This window comes from Eublepharis macularius, chromosome 1 (genome assembly GCF_028583425.1).
Source record: "Eublepharis macularius isolate TG4126 chromosome 1, MPM_Emac_v1.0, whole genome shotgun sequence".
Taxonomy (NCBI): Eukaryota; Metazoa; Chordata; class Lepidosauria; order Squamata; family Eublepharidae; genus Eublepharis; species Eublepharis macularius.
In genome coordinates this window covers 87,755,715-87,775,325 of record NC_072790.1, presented here as the reverse complement: position 1 = coordinate 87,775,325, position 19,611 = coordinate 87,755,715, and the positions used below count along the sequence as shown (strand labels likewise).

Below are 19,611 nucleotides of genomic sequence, written 5' to 3'. Positions count from 1 at the left end.
GTCAATTGGGGTGAGGTTGATCACTTTGTCAATCATACAGCTTTAAAAAAAATACATGCTAGAGTATCAATGGTGTTTTTTAGATTTACAAACATTGCTAAAAATTATGGCCAGAATCCAAAAAACAATGAAACTAGATCCATAATCCTAAGTGGGCTTTAGTTTCTCCTCTAACAGCAATTCTTCATGCCACATGTTAAGAACCGTATGATGATATGAGATATATGATATGATATATGATATGATACAGAGGATCACACTGGAACTCTGGATCAAAATATCTGTACTCCACTTTGTAAAGAGTAACAGGTAAATCACATCATACACTTTTCTAAACAGCATATTACTTAATGTGCATTAGCTACATATTTAATTTTTTTTCTTAGCCTCCTTTTTCCCAATGAGGAAAATATCTGATTCAATGTAAACATCACTACTTATGCATTGGCCAGTGATAATTAAAAATGAGAAAAATATGATTTAAAAAGATATGGTAAACAATAAATTACTCTTCAGTGCATATAACCAGCTACATACATAGCAGGATTTCCAATAAAATATAAATAAGGATTAAGCCAATGGCTCATAAGGAATCATCTGTGTAGCCATGGTGTACCAGATACACATTACTCTTCAAAATGAACCACATGAGTTACCTTCTTAATTTCGCTGCCAAATTGGTTACCTGTAGGTTTCCAAAATGGAGTACTTTAATTCAAATAGATCAAGTAATCACTTTATCAATGTAACCAACACCTCTCCAGATTCATGGCTTTTCAAGTCACATCTAAATATATAAAATAATATAAAATTCTGAGGTGGTGAATGGTGATAACCTCAAGTCAGCAATACAGGGAGTGACATCATTGGATTATTTTCACCTGACATCTTTCAAAGGAGAGTAAAGAGAGAGTGGGTAAACAAATCCAGGTTTGGGGGATGAATGAAAGATTCATATTAAGAAGAGAGAGTATAAATGGAATGCATCAAACCCAGGAAAAGACAGATGATAAACAGAAATGTCTTCAGAGGGTTTTCTCCATCTTCTTTTCCTTTTTGACAAAGTGCACTATAAAGGAATAAAAGTTTAATTCCAAAACCATTTTTCTAAATTACCTACAGACTTGTACTCCTTGTGTCTTTTTACATGGTCACAGGCAAGGCATGCATGTGTTTCCCAGAACCGAGGAAGGTGCACTGAAAAATCCTTTCTCCAGTTGAAATAGCTAAGGTACATTTTATTATTTTTGTCAAGCATCAGAAGATATTCCGCAAGGTCTCTTGGAGACAGAAAATCCTCTACATGGATGAAAGAATCTGCTGGGATGTAATTTTCATAGTTTTCTCTCGGAGGACCCAGTACGACTGGTACAGACCCAGCCAGAAAAGCATTGTAAAGTTTCTCCGTAATGTAGTCTTTGTGGATAGAATTCTCAAAGGAAAGGTAGAACTTACAGGTGGAAATAGTTGGAATCAAGTTTTTATCACTCACATAGTCTCCAAATGCTTGCCCGTAAGTATGGATTTCAAGGTATTTACTTAACTCATTGTAATACTTAACCCTAGCATGCTCAGGGTTCCAGTTGCTTACCACCCAACACACTAACCTCTCTTTATTCGGCACTTCAAACAGAAAGGAGCTTGTGCTAACCATCATGAAGCCGTAAGGCACTTGAATATCTGAATCACGCCGATAAGTGAGGGTCAGATTGAACAGATGTTCAATTCCACTCTTTTGTGGAGTGTGTGTTGGAGATTCTAAATTCATCCAGATCCACTTCTGAAATGGTGGCCTAGGCTGCTGAGGTAAATTAGTTAGATCCCAACTGATGTCTCTGTGATGAATAAGAACAGCATGAGATCGATTATATAATGTACGGTCAGTAGTCAGATGGCAACCATGGATGTTGAACATTGGGCAGAGTGTCAGATCAAATGTCTGACCAAACGGCCACACCCATATCAGAATAGTCGTCTCATTAACATAGTCACTTTTGGTGGAGAAAAAGCTCTTCATTTTGAGAACAGAGCTGGCAGATTCGATGGGACCAGAGATCCAGCTACTTGTAGGTTTAATGTAAATAAGCAGACATGCCATGAAACAGCCCAGCACAATGAAGATAACTAGAAATGGCCGGAAAATTCCTTTGGATGATGATGTCATAATTTGATCTGGAGGGAAAAAAGATGAAAAAGTCATAACTTGTTTACTGATAACTGTTCAATTATTTTCACATACAAATATGTCTCTCTGTGTGTGATTTTAAACATTATTTTGTGAACACAAAACTGCATAGTGTTTTTCATGGATTGCCACTCACGATACACAAAAGTATACATAATGAATAGCTGGGTAGAACGATAATGTTTCTTTTCACTTTCTGAAAGGTAATTTAAGGAAGTGTGTATAGTCTGGATGTATATAATTCTATCAATATAATGATTTGCTTATTTAGTGTACTTTTATGTTTGATCTAGTAATACAAAATTTGACTGGATCTTCTAGGATCAGGGGAGCCTTAAGACATGCAAGCATTATTACTTTATGACTTTTCTTTTTCCGGAATTGTTGCCTCTAGTTATTCTGTAGCTGTAATTAGAAAGCACAGTTATTTTTCTCATGACAATAGACAATTCCCTATCCAGAGTACTTGCAAGCCACACATAAGCATTTTGAACATTATTTCTCTTGGCATGGTACTATCAAGAAGCACACTATTGAAAGGAGGGTGGCTAGATTTTACAGTTAATTAAATAGACCAGTTCCCTATGGCATCTTAAATACATTATAGATTCACGGTAAATATTTCTGAAGATCATTTTAAGCTCTCACAAGACATTGTTTCTCTGGGGAAGGCCCAGCATCAGAAGAAAGGGGGTTAATGAGTGAAAAAAAATAAAGGGAATGACTTAGATGCTCCCAAAACCAGTGAGATTGTCCCCAAAGTATGTCACACTTGAAAAAATAACTTGTACATTCTCAGTTCCTCTTGTCATTTATTTTACTTTACCCCTCCAAAAGAACGTCACACATATTACTAGATCCAGAGGAGTTAGCCGTGTTAGTCTGTAGTAGCAAAATCAAAAAGAGTCCAGTAGCACCTTTAAGACTAACCAACTTTACTGTAGCATAAGCTTTCAAGAATCAGTTCTCTTCGTCAGATGCGTGGAGGGTAAAAAGAAACTGATCATATATATAGGTGGAGAGGGGAGGGGGGAGTAGATGCCAGCTCTGCCCTCATATCTACCCAGGAAATACAATTACAGGACCCAATGGCATCAACTACACTATCTTTGGCTCTTACAGCTGCTCATCCTCCAACGTGATATATGCCCTCATGTGCCAACAATGTCCATCTGTTCTGTACATTGGACAAACCAGCCAACCTCTGCGCAAAAGAATAAATGGACACAAATCTGACATTAAAAATGGCAACATCCAGAAACCAGTGGGAGAACACTTCAATCTACCAGGACATTCCATCAAGAACTTAAAGGTCACTGTAGTTCAACAGAAACCTTTCAAAAACAAAATCCAACGGGAAGCTGCTGAATTGGAATTCATATGTAAATTTGATTCAGTCAGGCTTGGATTGAATAGAGGCTATGAATGGTTATCTCATTATCAGAAGTAACTGATTTCATTATCAGAAGCCAAATGATCCCATTATCAGAAGCCACTGATTGCATCTACTCCCCCCTCCCCTCTCCACCTATATATCTGACCAGTTTCTTCTTACCCTCCACGCATCTGACAAACAGAACTGTGATTCTCGAAAGCTTATGCTACAGTAAAGTTGGTTAGTCTTAAAGGTGCTACTGGACTCTTCGATTTTACACATATTACTCTAGCATCTGTCGGAAGCTGGAATAGATTGGCTTAGATTGCTTCTGCATTCCTTTTGAACTGGATTGACTAGTTAGGTTGCACAGTCAGCCTAAGGCAGTGTGGACTAGTTCAGGGCACAGGTAGTAGTTGCCTAATTTTGGAATTATTACTGTTCTGACCAACTGTAATAATTACTGGATTCTTAGAGGAAAGTCAACCACAATGCCTGGTTTTTGTTGGGCTGTGTTTCTGAATGAAAACTCTTATCAGCCCATTAACATTAATGGGCTCAATCTTTTAAAGCCACCAGCAACTGGAAGGAAGATGGTAACTAATTTTCCACTCCCCATGATCTTTATGTGCACCTGATAGCACCAGTTCCTTTAGTTCTGCTGGCGTAATAGAAGAATGTTGCTATGTATCTCTGCAGTCAACAAAATACTGAGTGTGTCTTCAGAATTTGTATTTAATTTTAAAAAATCAAATTGTCTTTAATTATAAATGCACAGAAAGAATAGACTGGCTAGACAAGCTAGCTCTAAATGCAAGGAAGGAAGAAAGGAAGGAAGGAAGGAAGGACCCCCAAATAGGAATAGTCTACAGAGAGCATCCACATTCCTGTTTTCTCTGCCATACATATGCTCTCATATTTTTATACATTGTGGTTTTAATTATAAAGTGATTATTTTATTCTGGTAAATAAATATAAATATAATAAACATATTTAATTGAACAGAAATGATCTGCCAAATTGAAGTGCCAGCTTTCAAGGGGATCCATAGATTGGTGTTTAGCAAAGAACCACCTCTACTAACCATTGTGAATCTTTGGACAAGTATCTGCAAAACTTTACAGGGGGAGAGAGAGCTGATTTTCTACCACTGAATTCTGAAAATTGCCCCCTCCCAAAGTAGTTCTGAGTACAAGAAGTAGCCACTGGGATTTTAATACATACATTTGCATTTGCTGTGCAGTTTGGCCCTTTTGAGTCTATTTATTTATTTATAGATTTGTATTAGCCCTTCCATAAAGCCCAGAGTGTCTTACAAAAGAACAACAAAATCAACAGTTTTGCCAGCAAAATACAGCATAAATGCCAAGCTCTTCACAAAAGATCTTGACAAAACTCTCTCACAAACAGAAAAACCTTACAGGCCTTCTGAATAAGAAGTTATAGCTTTATGGAAGAGCATTAGAAAGCATGGGAGCAGCAATAATAATAATATTCGATTGATATACCACCTTTCAGGACAACTTAACACCCACTCAGAGTGGTTTACAAAGTATGTTATTATTATCCCCACAACAATCCCCCTGTGAGGTGGATGGGGCTGAGAGAGCCCCAGAGAGCTGTGACTGATCCAAGGTCACCAAGCTGGCTTCAAGTGGGGAATCAAACCCAGTTTTCCAGATTAGAGTCCCGCTGCTCTTAACCACTACACCAAACTGGCTCTCAAACTGACAACAACAAAATATGCCCTCAAATTAGGGTTGCCAATGGTGCTTCAGAAATTCCTGGAGATTTCGAGGGCAGTACTTGAGGAGGGTAGAGTGTGGGGAGGGATGTAATGCCAGGGTCTGCCCCCACCCCCAGATTCCATTTTTTCCAGAGGAACTGATCTCTATAGTCTTGAGATCAGTTATAATTCTGGGAGAACTCCAGACCTCACCTGTAGGTTTGGAACTCTACCTCAGGTAGGCAGTGGCTTTATATGCCTCTTGAAAAGAAGGTATTAAAGGAGAAATTGTTGGCCTGAACAAGGTTGCTGCAATTGCTCTTTTTATTTCGAAGTACATTATCAGTGTTTTAAGCAGGAGAAACAGCTGATGACCAGGATACAGACACACTATAAATTAATTCTACATTTTCTGGAAATCAGGTGGTTATTTTTGTAATAGATTGGGGGAAAGTTTTTTTTAAAAATGAGCAATTACCATTTTTGCGTATTTCATGTGTTTTAAATGTTCTTTTGACATCAAAAGTCAGCAAGAATATATGGCTTTTAAGAAAAAGGATTAGATAAATTCATGGAGGACAGATGTCTCAGCAGCTATTAGCCACAATAATGAAAAAGAATCTCCATGTTCACCAGATGCAGGAATGCTGTTGCTTTCATGTGCTGTTAGTGTGCTTTCCTGGTATATCTGGTGGCCTATTGTTAGACAAGATAAACCATGCAAGGCAACTCTTATATAATGTGGTTAGCTACTTATGAGATGTTTTAGATGGTTGTTGCTTTTGACATGTTTGCCCCTAGCTTTTCTACATCATATCATTATTGATATATCCTATCTTGAATTCAGGGTAGGAGACATAATGAATAGTGAAATGACATAGTGAAACTAGGGGCAACCTTATGTCAAAAGCAACAGATGTCTCATATATTCCACAAACTCTAGTTAATGCCATCATACCATGGCTAGGCCTGGAGATAAGACCAAGAGGAATGCTCATGGCTGTAGTCCTGTTAGCAAAGAATTAATCTCAATGAATGATAAATATGGTAAAGCTAGGTTAGGAGACTTCTAAACTGTCATACAGGACAATTTTATTATATATTCTCCTCCAAGTTATTATAACAGCAATAACATATATGCTTTCAACATGTCTAGAATCGTACCATTCATACTGGCTAAAGAGGGAAGTATTTTTGTGATTTTTTTAAAAAGATCACGAATTGGCTAATTCTTACTTTTGGTTAATTCTTTTTAGCTTATAAAGAATTATATTGATTCCTAGAGAAAAAGAACATTCAGAGATTAAAAAGTGTGTTTTACATTCTGGAGAAACAAAATCAATTATGCTTATCCTGAAAATGAGTCACATAAACCAGACCGTTCACTACTGATTACAATGGGTGAAATCAACATTTGAATGGAAGTCAATAGCATAATTTCAATTGAATTCAATGTTGCTAATAATACTCAATAGTGGAAAATTATGACCAACTACTGTATGAGACAATAAATAATCGGCTCAAGCAAAAAGTAACACAAAATATTAGTGCGGAACTGAGCTGAAAAGTAATAAGAACACATACAATTTATACCTTTTGCAAAATGTCTACTAAAAACCTGCAGTGTATTATCCTCTCTCTCCTTCCCCAATCCCTCATCCCATTTGAAAAACTCCCATTGACCTATGCCAGTGTTTAATGCAGTAAGCATTAAGCAACAACAGCTGTCCCAAACACAAATGCAGACATTTTCAGGACAGCAAGTTCAAAAACATCCAGAGCATCTTGAATTGATCCATGAAGCAAATGGTTAAGCAGTGCAATTGGCTTCCATAGCAACTTTGGTGCTGTTCCAAGTTATCATGGGTCCCACACCATATAGAGTTTACTATTTCTCATTGGGCAGGATTCTGATGGCTTTATAAAGATGACTTGGAAGCTCCATCTTATACTGAACATTGCTGCTTACTTTTTGGTAAATGTTAGGAAGAATATAAATCCTGCAACAACTGTATCGATTGCCAATTTGTATCCTGAACCATTTCAAGATACTAGTACTTATTTTTGAAACTTCTTAGAATATACAAAGCACTGTAGTCTTGCACTGAACAAGATGAAAGTGTAAGAGGGTAGTTTTCACCATCAAGTAAATGACTGAGACAAAACAGAACTGCTGAAGCTAAACAAAGAAAAAGATCACATATAAAATAATAAAGCTTCCTTTGAACTTTAGTAAAACTCTAGGAAGAAGAGAAAGCAGAGTAGTGGCTATCAATATGAAATAATCCCATCTGAAAATAGGCTTTCCAGAGTCCAAACATACATTATTGTAACAACAAAAATTGTGCCCTCGCTGTATTTCTTTACTGAAAGTAAGAAACAAGGCAGTGCTAGATAGAATAAAAAATGTACAGAAGCCTGAAGAGGAAAGAGAAATTATTCACACCTCAAAAACATATTTTGTCCATCTGCTGACCCTCATGATCTGTCCGCTACCTGCGGATAGACTTCCCTGGACTGGAAGTCTTCCCTTCTAAAGAAGTCTTGAAGGGCACAGAACAGTGACAACATTCGAAGCAACTTTCTGAGATCCAGACTAGAGCCCTACTTTTAAACAGAATGAACTATCATGGGTACTACATCTCATTGGCATATGCTGAAGATTGCCCAGCCCCTTCTGGGAGTTTTGAAAGCTGGGTGGTTCCCACAACTGTAAAAGAATCCACAGCAGATTGCTTATTGGAGGACCCTAAGTCCTCCAAATGGTGATTCTTCACTTACTTCAACTTGGTTACATATGTTATGTTTATTGGCATATATACCATAATCACTACTGCTTTAAGATTAAGGAATTTTAATCTTCTGAATCTTAAAATAAACTACAGAATGGAAACAATTCAAAAAGAATTTCTGTCACTGTCTTGCAGGAAAGACTGTATTTATTAGGTTTAGTTCCTGTTCACCATATCCTAATATCTCCACAAAACAGGTCCCAGAACTGTCAAAGCACTTTGTTCACTGAGAAGTAAAAGAAAAGAATGCCCCTGAAACACTGTACTGAACATACTTACCATAATCAAAAGGTAAATTCAAAATGTCTTGCCTGGAGAAGAACCACCTTTCCTCTCCCAATAGTTAGAATGGCGAAGGTGAAAAATCTTGACTTCAAATGTGCCAACTTTGGACAGATTAAATTATAATTACATTCCAAGAGTATTGTGCATATTCTTCTCTCTTTTCCCAACTGATCTGTCTTCCCACAGAGAGTTCTGAGTGTCAGCTTTGGTAAAAGACAATGTGGCCCCACCTTTCAATTTACCTGCTGGATCCTCTAGGCCATATAAGGAAAAAGAAAAAAAGAGCAAAAGAAATTGCTTGTGCAATGAGATAGCTACTCTGTGGGACCAGAAGGTCTGGAATGTGCTTGATTAAGCTGTTTCCTTCTATCTCAAATCTGACCTTCTACCTCCAGATGAAGAACTCAATGGCTCTGAGCCCTAGGGTTTATTGTGGAAATGAATCAGAAAGAAAAGTCTCCTTTCCTTCCTTTTAGTCTCTTAGAAGCTCATTGATTATCAAATCTTGAGCAAGCAGAAAGTTCTTGTTCATTGTTTTTAGACTCAAGGGATAGGAGGACTGGAACAAATTTTGCTATCACTGAAGTAATCTTAGCATTGTTATCTCTAAGCAGATAAAATAGTGTTTCCAAGGTGTAGGAAGAAGTGGTCTAATGTGATAGTATCTGATATTCTCACAAACGGCATTCAAGCAGGACATGTAAAGATGTATCGATCCTATTTTATTTTATCAGAATAAGGCCTATTTAAAAATCTTTCTTCTATACCCATAGAAGGTAAAATATTCAACTTTGCAAATAAAAAAGTTCTACAATAGCGTGGAGTAGTCAAAAATTGTATTTTGGAGGAGTAATGCCAAGGATGCGGCAACAGACACAACAAGCTCTATATGTCACAAACTTCCATGGTTGATTTCTAGAACACGCTTTTTAATCAAAGAGCTTTCGATTTACCCATCTTAGAGATAAGGTTAGTTGTCGTATCGACTAGTGACAGTTTCTCATCTAAAGTTTTCATCCAAATCAATTTGAAAGTATCCCATTTCAGCCAATAGGATGTCCTCAGTAAAAAAAACAAAACAATTTTATTCTCAATTTGAAGGCGGAGAGCCATGGTCTTACTTCCAAAGATGTTTGGCCAAATTCTGCCCACCATGCAACATTTGAGACATAAGAGGGTACATTCAGCAGTTTTCTTAGAGACTGAGCAAGGAGCTGATCAATATTTTTGGATGTGGCTTTAATCCAAATAGATGAACTGTAAAGAGGGGAACCATTTTCAAGTTAAAAGCCTACACAGATCCAGAAATGTACTCCCCCCCCCCGCTTATTATAGAAGAACATGTTTATAGCATATGCACAGGATTTTGCTTTGTTAAATGCCATTCTCAGTTGAGGATTCCAAGATAAATCTGTTGAAAACAGAATCCCCAAACAATAGAACGTCCTAACTTGCACAATATTAAATCTGTTGATTGATCATTCCAACAAGGACTAGCTCCTACTTTTGGTGAAGACTAGGTTCTTAGATTTCAGGTTGTTAATCACCAGACTCTCATACAGACAATAGTTGCAAAAGATTTGTAAGGTCCCTTGCAGACTGACTCTGGTGTGAGACAAAATGGTGGCATCATCTGCACGTAGCAAGACAGAGGCACTAGTCTCAGCTAATTTAGGTGGATGGCATCGCCATGATCAGTGTTGTGAGATGGGACTTTGCTTCTTTTTTCTCCCCTACCCTCAGAACCTCTACTTTTCCGATGTCTCCAGTCCGAGTCTGCATACCATGCTTAGACAAGGAAAGTGGTAGGTAGGAGAACAATGGACACAGGATTGGTGGAAAGCAGTAGTGTGAGTTGCAATTGTGGTATAATCTGAACAATGATCCTGTGTTCACTATTACTATGATTGCTTGTTTCATAGTAACTTTCATTTTTTATTTTTTCATATTACAGAATCGTATGATCCGGGGTTTTATAATGTACAGAAATGAAACACAGGAATTTCTAAAATATCCTGCTAAAAAAAAATCTTCAGAAAAATAGACTGGGCATTTGTGATTTCATACCCAAATATTAATTGCACTCCCTCATCCAATTGCATGATTCTATTACTGTTTTATGGAAATATTGATGCACTATTACATACTTTTGCTTATAAAGAAAATTAATTGTGTTGTATGCATTATAGCACTGGAAAGAATATGTTTACATATAAAAAATGAACATATATTATCCAGTTTTAAAAATCTCCTTGTGAATGCAGAGCCTGCAAATAACAGGTTTTTGTAGATTGAAACTACACTATCCCTGACCCACACATTAGTCTTGGAAAAGAAAAAGAGACAGCTGAGACATCTCTGTGCCTGACTTTGTTCCCTTCAAGGACTAACGGCAGCCATTTGGGTGGGGCTTCTATCAGGAAAACCATGGGGGTGAGGATCGAATCTCATTGAAAATTGGAACATAATTTTTATAACAAAAAGCAAAGGGCACAATTCTTTTTCTTTTCCCAGGCTAATGCAGGGACTGGGATAGTCAGTGCTGATCCGTTAAAAAAAGGGAGGCAGGGGGAGGAAGGGTTGCATTATCTGGCCCCATGTCCTTCACTGATCCAAACTAGGGTCCCATGTGGCTGCTATTTCCATTTTAAAAGTTCTGAGAAAATCAGTTCATGGCCCTCACCCCTTTTCAGGCATTCCTGAATAATAAGACCAGTAAAGGCAAACAAGTTTCCTTGAAAGACAGATGACTGATCAGTATCAAACAATTACAAACAATTGCAGTGAAGAGATAGGTGTGTTGTTAACTGTTAACTTAGTTTAACCAAGATGATGTGGAAACACAGAGACACCAAATTACAGTTGGCTCCTGTAACATGTTCAAAAATGATATGCAGTGCATAAAGCTTCTGCGGGAGACAGTTCTTTGGCAGGCAAGCCAATGTGTAAAGTATTCTGTGAATGAAAAAATCTAACACCTATTGTCCTAAATATTTTAAAGGTAATTAAGGATGGCTTACCAGGCTAAAAGAAGCCACGTTCTCCAGTTTGCAGGATCTGAGCAAGTCTGTTAAAGATAGAACATTTTGGAGGTCTTTCATTCATAGGGTCAACATAGGTTGGAGACGACTTGATGGCATGTAACACACACACCAGGCTACTAATATTATCAGTGTTCAAAAGATTAAATAACTAACTGAAATTCTATATTATTTCATATAACAAACTGAATATCACCCCACGTAAGTTTTTTTAAAACTTAGCTAGTTTAACTAGTGTAGCTAGTTTTTTATTAAAAAATCTTTGCTTTAAAGTCTGAGTTCATTTCACAGCATGCCTTCAGAAAACATGTGTCCTTGGTTGTGGCAACTCGTGACATGTGAAGATTCTCACATATGATGATTCTACATCCATACAAGTTGCTGCCTGTGAATTCAATATATGTGTACTGGAAAATTATGGCATTCCATTACATAAACAAGCAATAATACTATACACAAATAGGCCTTGCAATATGCATAGTTGTGAAGTATGTTAATTCCCATTTGGAAATGCCTTTCATGTAACATTTTAGCAGCATATGAAACCACCTCAGAAAGAGAAAATAGTAAGTTTTAATAATGTGGATACATAATTTTCACACCGGCATTTCAGCACATGACTGCCCAAGTGAAAACTGAGGTGGTAAGTCATATGTGAGGGCAGTGCCACCTCAAGGGTTGAAATGACCCAAAGAGTCTGAATAAGAAGTAATATAACAGGAATACAGAAATAAGAGATGTTATACTGCATGAAAACATTATATATGTTATTCTGTTACTTCTGAAACTAATGCAGAATATGCCAAGATCAAAAGTATTTTATTACCACAGTCAGTAAAGCTGAGATATCACCAAGAGTTTTCAACTATCCTAGAACAGAAAGACCATAGAACATTATTTGGTCTCCAGATACTTCCTAAACTGTTATGCTATATTTGACATTGTGCACCAGTAAAGTACACTCGATCTTCTGATAATATTATTTTAAGTATCAGTTGACCACGGAAACCATTAACTGGTGCTTAGAAGCAGTTTTGGGAAGGGTGAGGGCTAGCTTAATCCTGACGAAACAGAAGTGCTACTGATAATGAGAAGATCTGACCCGGGAACTGGAATACTTCATGTTCTGAATGGGGTTGCACTTTCCCTAGTGGAGCAAGTTTATAACTTAGGAGTGCTACTGCATCTCGGCCAGAGGAGCCTTTCACCAGCCTCAGCCAGTGAGCCAGCTGTTGGTGTTTCTGGGTGGGAAACATCTTGACACCATAGTGAATGCCCTGGTAACATCCACATTCAACTATTGTAATGTGTTCTACTTGGAGATATCCTTGAAAATGGCCCAGAAACTAAAACTGGTACAGAATGTTGCAGTCAGAACATTGATTAGAATGGGTCATAGGGACGATATAACCCCAGTCTTGTTCCATCTACACTGGCTCTAAATTTGCTTCTGGGCTCAATTCAAGATGCTGGTATTGGCCTTTAAAGCCCTTTATGACTTAGGACCAGCATACCTTAAGGACCACCTTCTCCCATATGAACATACCCATCAACTTCTGTCATCTTTGGAGGTCCTATTTCAGGTGCACCTGCTGTCTAAGGCTACATAGGTGGCAACCTGAGAATGGGCCTTCTCAGTCATGGTGTCAAAACTTTGGAACTTCCTCCCCAGGGAGATTTGTCTGTCTCCCTCTATTATTGTCTTCTGCCAGCAAAGACTTTTTTTGTTCTGTTTGGCATTCCCTCATTAACATACTTTTTGTGTGCTTTTGTGTGTATATGTTTAGTCTGTTTATATTATGTTTTATTCATTTTAAATATTCTATATGTATGTGTCTGCTTGAATTTTTTTAATGTTTGAAATGTTCTTAATATTTTAATTTGCCTCCCTGGGTTAATTGGGTGAAAAGGGGGCATAGAAATGTTTTAAATAAATAAATTTCAAATTACAACTTTGCAAAATTGTATAGAATCTTCTTTGCTCTGTTCTTAAATATGTTTGTGCTGGCAAGAAGCATGGAAGACAATGTAACTGGTTCAGCAAGGTTCATTTAGGAATGGGATGACTTTTTCAAAACACAGAAGCAAATCTAAGGTGTCTATTTTTTGTATATGAAACCTAATCTGATCACATGGAAAACAGTCCTGCATCAGCTATGGCCTCAATAGAGCAATTGGCTTAGATAAGAGATTGTCTCCATTTTTATCTTTGACAAGGAAATTGTATTTGTCACATTAAAATGCAATGTAGTTATACAATATTATCATGATTATGTTCACACAAATAATTTAATTTGCATATTCACTTAGTATCAGTATGGATGACACAATATTGCTGAATGTCTAACAAGCAATAAAGTATTTATTTATTCAATGGCATTGGATCTCAAGCTTCCTCATATGTAGAAATGCTTCCTGTTCTTGCCATGGAACCCTTGCAACTTTCTGAAAACATCTGTGTGCACAGTAGGGGTTCATTCCCACGGCTAAATTGGACACCGTTAGTCAGCCATTTGTTATTCCTATATAAAACAGGAGGTGGCCTGGGGTCTATTTCTTACATGAAAAATGGAGGGAGCTAAAGCCTCTCATTTGTCTTACCTCACTGGGCTGTTACTTGAAGTACATTTGTTTTAGCCCAACTCTGTCACGCAAAATGAACCAGGCTGGGAAGAAACTTTCTTAAAGCCAAATGGTATGGTGAGATAAGGAAGAGGAGGAGGGGCTTTAGGTCCTGGCCCTTTTCATGTAACATAGACCCTGATCTTCTGTTTTATACATGAATATTGAAAACACATGGCTGCCTCTGTTTCATCTAGGTGGCCATCAGATTGCTTCAGGTACCACTAGTCTGTTGGGCCTAGTTGCTGTCTCACACGCTAAGATGACCTACTTATACTTCCAGCAGTTATGCACTTCAGGTTGGTAATGGCAGTCAGGTTGTCCTTGAGTAGCATCCACTTTGTGTGATGTTTTTAATGTTTTAATATGGAATGTTTTTAATGTTTTTAATGTTGTTATCCACCTTGAGTAGCATCCACTTTGTATGATGTTTTTAATGTTTTAATAAGGAATGTTTTTAATGTTGTTATCTGCCCTGAGCCTGCTCGCGGGGAAGGTGGAATACAAATATGATATAAACAAACAAACAAACAATCTTCTCATCATAAAATGCCTAGTAAGTACTGATCAAGTACTGATCAAGGAGGGCAAATGAAGTTTTTTCACAGATTGGACATTCTATCGGTAGCTACAACTAATTCTTTCTTAAACAAATGTACCTGTATAATGAAAAACATGTGCTTGCAATATTCAGGCTCTACATTACAAGGCAAAACAATGTAAACATCTTATGTGCTTAGCTACAGAAGACATAAGAATAGGTCTACCCTAGTATTCCATAGCGACCAGCTGCCAGAAGTTTACAGGAAATTCACAAAAGCAAATCCTCCCACTTTTGTATAACCTTCTACTCTATGACTTTGTCAAATCCCCCTTTAAAACCATCAAATTATACGTTGTATGAAGAAATAGTTTCTCATGGCTCAACATTATCTAGACCATCAGAACATCATATTGCCAAACAATTTCAGTGACAAAATGGTGTGTATTCTAGACCGAGAATCCGTATTCTCGGTCTAGATAATGTTGAGTCTTTGAGAAAGTGGGTATCACGAAACGGGAAAAATAAAATGCTGGCAAATGCCCATTAGGCTCCATCTTGGCAGTTTCTTCCTCAAGACTCTGTACAAGTAATTCCTCCAGAAGAAGTCAGGCATCACAGCTTTTCCTATGTGGACTCACAGAGAAAGAAGAAACAATAACAACATATTCATGGACTGAAAAAGGTGTTACTTACCTGCAAAAATTATGTCTAGCATTTGATTATTCATGTACAAGAACTAGTATTTATTGTGTCAAGCTGTTTAGATTTATAATACTATGTATGGTGTGTTTATTGGAAATTGGTGTTCAATGTTAAGTTGCTCTTGTACTCTTCCTTGAACTCCTACTGTTATATATTGTATGCATAAAACTGTATTTATTATATTCATTGTTTACAAAATAGAGCACTTCTAGCACTTCTTTAAAAAGTGCATTGATAATTCTGAATTATAATTGTTCTTAAATTCTTAAAGCTACATACAACGGAAGTAAACAGAAATATTGTCGAAGGCTTTCACGGCCAGAGAACGATGGTTGTTGTGGGTTTTCCGGGCTGTATTGCCGTGGTCTTGGCATTGTAGTTCCTGACATTTCGCCGGCAGCTGTGGCTGGCATCTTCAGAGGTGTAGCACCAAAAGACAGAGATCTCTCAGTGTCACAGTGTGGAAAAGATGTTGGCAGGTCATTTATATCTACTCAGGAGGGGTGGGGTTGAGTTGAGTCATCCTGTAAGAGTTTCCCAGGGTGTGGAATGCTAATGGCGGGAGGCTTCACTGTATCCTGAGGAGGTTCTTTTGCATATGGATTGGTGCTTGATGTGCTAATCTTCTCTGCAGGGCTATTATTGGGTATAGAGTGTTTTGTTAGCCTGGTGTTTTTCAGAACTGGAAACCATGCTCTGTTCAGTGAAGCCTGCTGCCATTAGCATTCCACACCCTGGGAAACTCTTACAGGATGACTCAACTCAACCCCACCCCTCCTGAGTAGATATAAATTACCTGCCAACATCTTTTCCACACTGTGACACTGAGAGATCTCTGTCTTTTGGTGCTACACCTCTGAAGATGCCAGCCACAGCTGCTGGCGAAACGTCAGGAACTACAATGTCAAGACCACGGCAATACAGCCCAGAAAACCCACAACAACCATTAAACAGAAATAGTGAAGCAGATAACACCCACCCCCCCGCCTCTTACTTGTAGTATGAAATTGACAATATCTTGCAAACTATCTTGTAATTTTTGACTTTACAGGAACGGGTAGGTGCTGAGACAGCTGCAGAGACTTGTGGTGAGACAAGTTTGCCAGTTTTATGCTACTCTTTGCAGCCTTTGTACGTGCATCTCTGAACTTGCACAACATATCACACATCCAACAGTTTTCTTTTGTTAACAGGAAATTAAATGGACTGAGAGAGGAGGAGACTATTATATTGTCTGTTCCAGCAGAACTATGGTAGGCAAATCAGCTGTCAAATCAAGCAGGTTGGTGCAGTGTCCTTAAACCATAATAACTACAAAACAATGGGAGTATGGACTGTCAGCAACTGAACAATACTGATAACAGAAGTGAGAAGGATTTAATGAGGCTATTGGGCAACACAGCACCCACTTTTTCAGTGATAGCCCTCTGGACCATTTTATAATGCTATTCATCAATTTAAGAAAAAATTAAAAGGCATTACAGCTAATGGCTCTGGCAAATATCTTCTGTGTGATCATGTACTTTAAGGATTAGACATTCTTTTCTTTCACCTTTCTCTAAGCCTTGTCTTTCATAAACGATAGACTGATGTTTCCAAATCAAACTTATTCTGCTGTGGTGTTACTTGTGCTGCATCACTGATTAGGCAGGGAGGTAGTCCATTAATGCTGTACATTGTTTTGCTCTATAGTAATTCAGAAATCTTCCATAGTAAATCTGAGCGATCACAGTCTCAGTGGATTCATCACATTGTTTAATATGCTTTTTTAGGATGACAATATGGAGGAGTGAAGCATCTTTGATGAATTTCAATAAAAGGGTAATTTCCATTTTCCTTTAGAATCTGTTCTGTGCTGGAGCTAAAAAAAGAGAAAAGTACTAAGAAGAAAATATGATGATGTGCAACCAGAAGATTAAATATTAAAGGTCAGCAAGTGCTTGCTTCATACTTCTCACAGAACAAAACCATACATAAAATTAATTTTAAAAAGCTGCTTATAGAACTGTTGTGCAGTGTATTACCAAGTTACTGAATTTTAGACAAGGATTTGAATTTTAATGCAAATCTATGGGGAAGCTATCAATGTCTAAAAATCTACACATCATAATAATTCATACATTAAGTTTTAGGGCAGATTCAAATGAACTTTTTCTACTATGATTAAGTATTTTCTTGCCCCAGCTGCTTCATGATTAGATTTATATGAACTTGTTTCACAGAAAATATCATCGCATGCATGTTACAACAGTCTGAATTTTGCCTAAGAGATCCACAATTCAAAGTGAGATCCTTCCATGACCCAGTTCCAGTGTATCAAAGATGAGATGGCTGAAAAATCCACTGAATCCAAGCTTCTGTGGACAGCGTTATGTAAGACAGATAATATACTTTTACAAAATATGTTTGCATAGTGAAGTATTTTCATACAAAATTTCAACAAATGGGCAAATGATAACCACACAGTTGTACATGTGCCATATGTACTACTATCTCCTGATTAGGCAATGACTATAAATATGCATTTAGACCCAGAGGGAAAATCTTTCTTCTGATTTTCAAACTTTCATTTTAAAAGAACTAGCTTTACATATGAAAATGTATCTGAATGCAGACTTCTGTCCACTGGTTCTGTAAATATGTAGCTGATTATTATAAGCTGGCAAAAAATATTGGCTTTCTCAAATCTGTGCCTGTTGCAATAACTGAAACCAACCATTCGAGCTTAATATGGGAACCACAAGTATCTTATGTAGAACTGCAAAATCTATAAAGAAAGCAATAAAAGAAAAATACAATAATGGCTGGAACATCTTAGCTTTATTTGAAATGTTCACAACTTTAATATATAAAAATATATTATTACATTGCCATGTAGTCTTATAAAGTTATATTCAATAGATATGCAGCTTCAAAAGCAAGGTTGATTCCACAAAGAAGTTGCAAAGACTAGCACTAGCTGTTTGCTGATCTTGCCCATCCCAACGTATTTTGGTTATGTCTTGATTTACTAATTCATCCTGTGATTTTGTCTATTTAAGACATGGGCAACACAATCCTGAGGGTTGTGGTGGCAGCCAGTTACTGATGCAAAAGTGGTGCTGCTGGTCTGTTTCCTATGGGCATTCTCCAGGGGAGAATAACAATATGTGCTCCTCTGCAAGGCACAGATGCCACAGCAAGCACACCAGAGTCCATAGCAATACTGGCAACATCCACCAGACAAAGCCAGCTGATAATGCCCTCGAGTGGTGCACACACAGATGTAGCCAGTTACTACCTGCTGATCAGGCCACTATCCCTTGATGGCACTTCCTCCCCCAATGGAGAGCCAGTGAACAGGGAGGAAAGACCTCGAAACAGCACAACCCTAACAGAGGTACATGGCTCAAGTGCCCCCCAACCCATGCAGCAAAGATGCTCACCTTCCCCAGCATAGGCCTGACTGAAAGCAAAAGCACTGCTCAAATGCAACCATCTCTGCTTCAAGCTTCACATCCCATTCCCATGAAAAAATAGTGCCAAGAGAGAAACAACAGATGTCACATTTTCCACTAGCTATTATGTATGAAAGGGGGGCTGCAGCTAGCCCAAGTTGCCCTGATTGCTGTCCAGGACTCAGGTTGATCAGACCCTAGCCAAGGAGGCAGCAGGATGCTGGTTTGTGGCAAAAACCCCAAATCGCTACTCTCATTGCAGTATATTCAAAAGGATTTATTGAACCACACACGATAAGAAAGGAGAGATAAAGAGCAAGAATATGGCGTGGATTTTACTCAGGTAGCCACATGTGCACAGAAGTTACCTCTAGCCCAGATGCCGTGGTGTAGAAAAAGAACAGCTGTGTCAGCTCAAGCTGGGTGTCCCAGGAGAAAAGGGCAACCAAAAGAACACAACCCCAACAGAGGTGCATGGCACAAGCACCCCTCCAGCCCATAGTGGAAAGGCACCTGTATGGCAGTCAGGATGCCCACCCTTTCCCTAGCAAGGGCCTGAATGGCAGCAAAAGTGAATGAATGAATTATTTTATTGTGGTCAAACACCAGCTAAATACAATAGCATTAACAGAGTAAGAAATGGCATAAATAGTGTTGAAAAGTATAGTCCATTAGGTTAAAGGCAGCAAAAGAATACAACCATCCTGGCTTTGAGCCTCATACCCCTTCCTATAAAAAGTAAACAAAGAAAAAAGAAAGGAAGGAAGTAAAAAACTTCATAGCCTCCAGACCCAAGACCTGCATCCTAATTGCTGGGCCAAAGGGAAGATTTAATCAAGACAGGCCAGCAGGCATTAGGCGCCCCACTGGCATCACCACCATCCACATGGGGTCAGGCAGAG

At 38.1% G+C, this 19,611-nt stretch overlaps 1 protein-coding gene across 1 annotated transcript in view; it reads right to left on the bottom strand.

The window, feature by feature from the left end:
- Nucleotides 1-1,087: 1,087 nt before the first annotated feature.
- FUT9 (fucosyltransferase 9) overlaps nt 1,088-19,611 on the bottom strand; it is a 74,455-nt gene continuing 55,931 nt past the window's right edge. The window contains exon 2 of the mRNA XM_054992535.1: nt 1,088-2,172. Within this exon, the coding sequence (XP_054848510.1) occupies nt 1,088-2,172 (1,085 nt within the window). The remainder of the gene's footprint in view (nt 2,173-19,611) is intronic.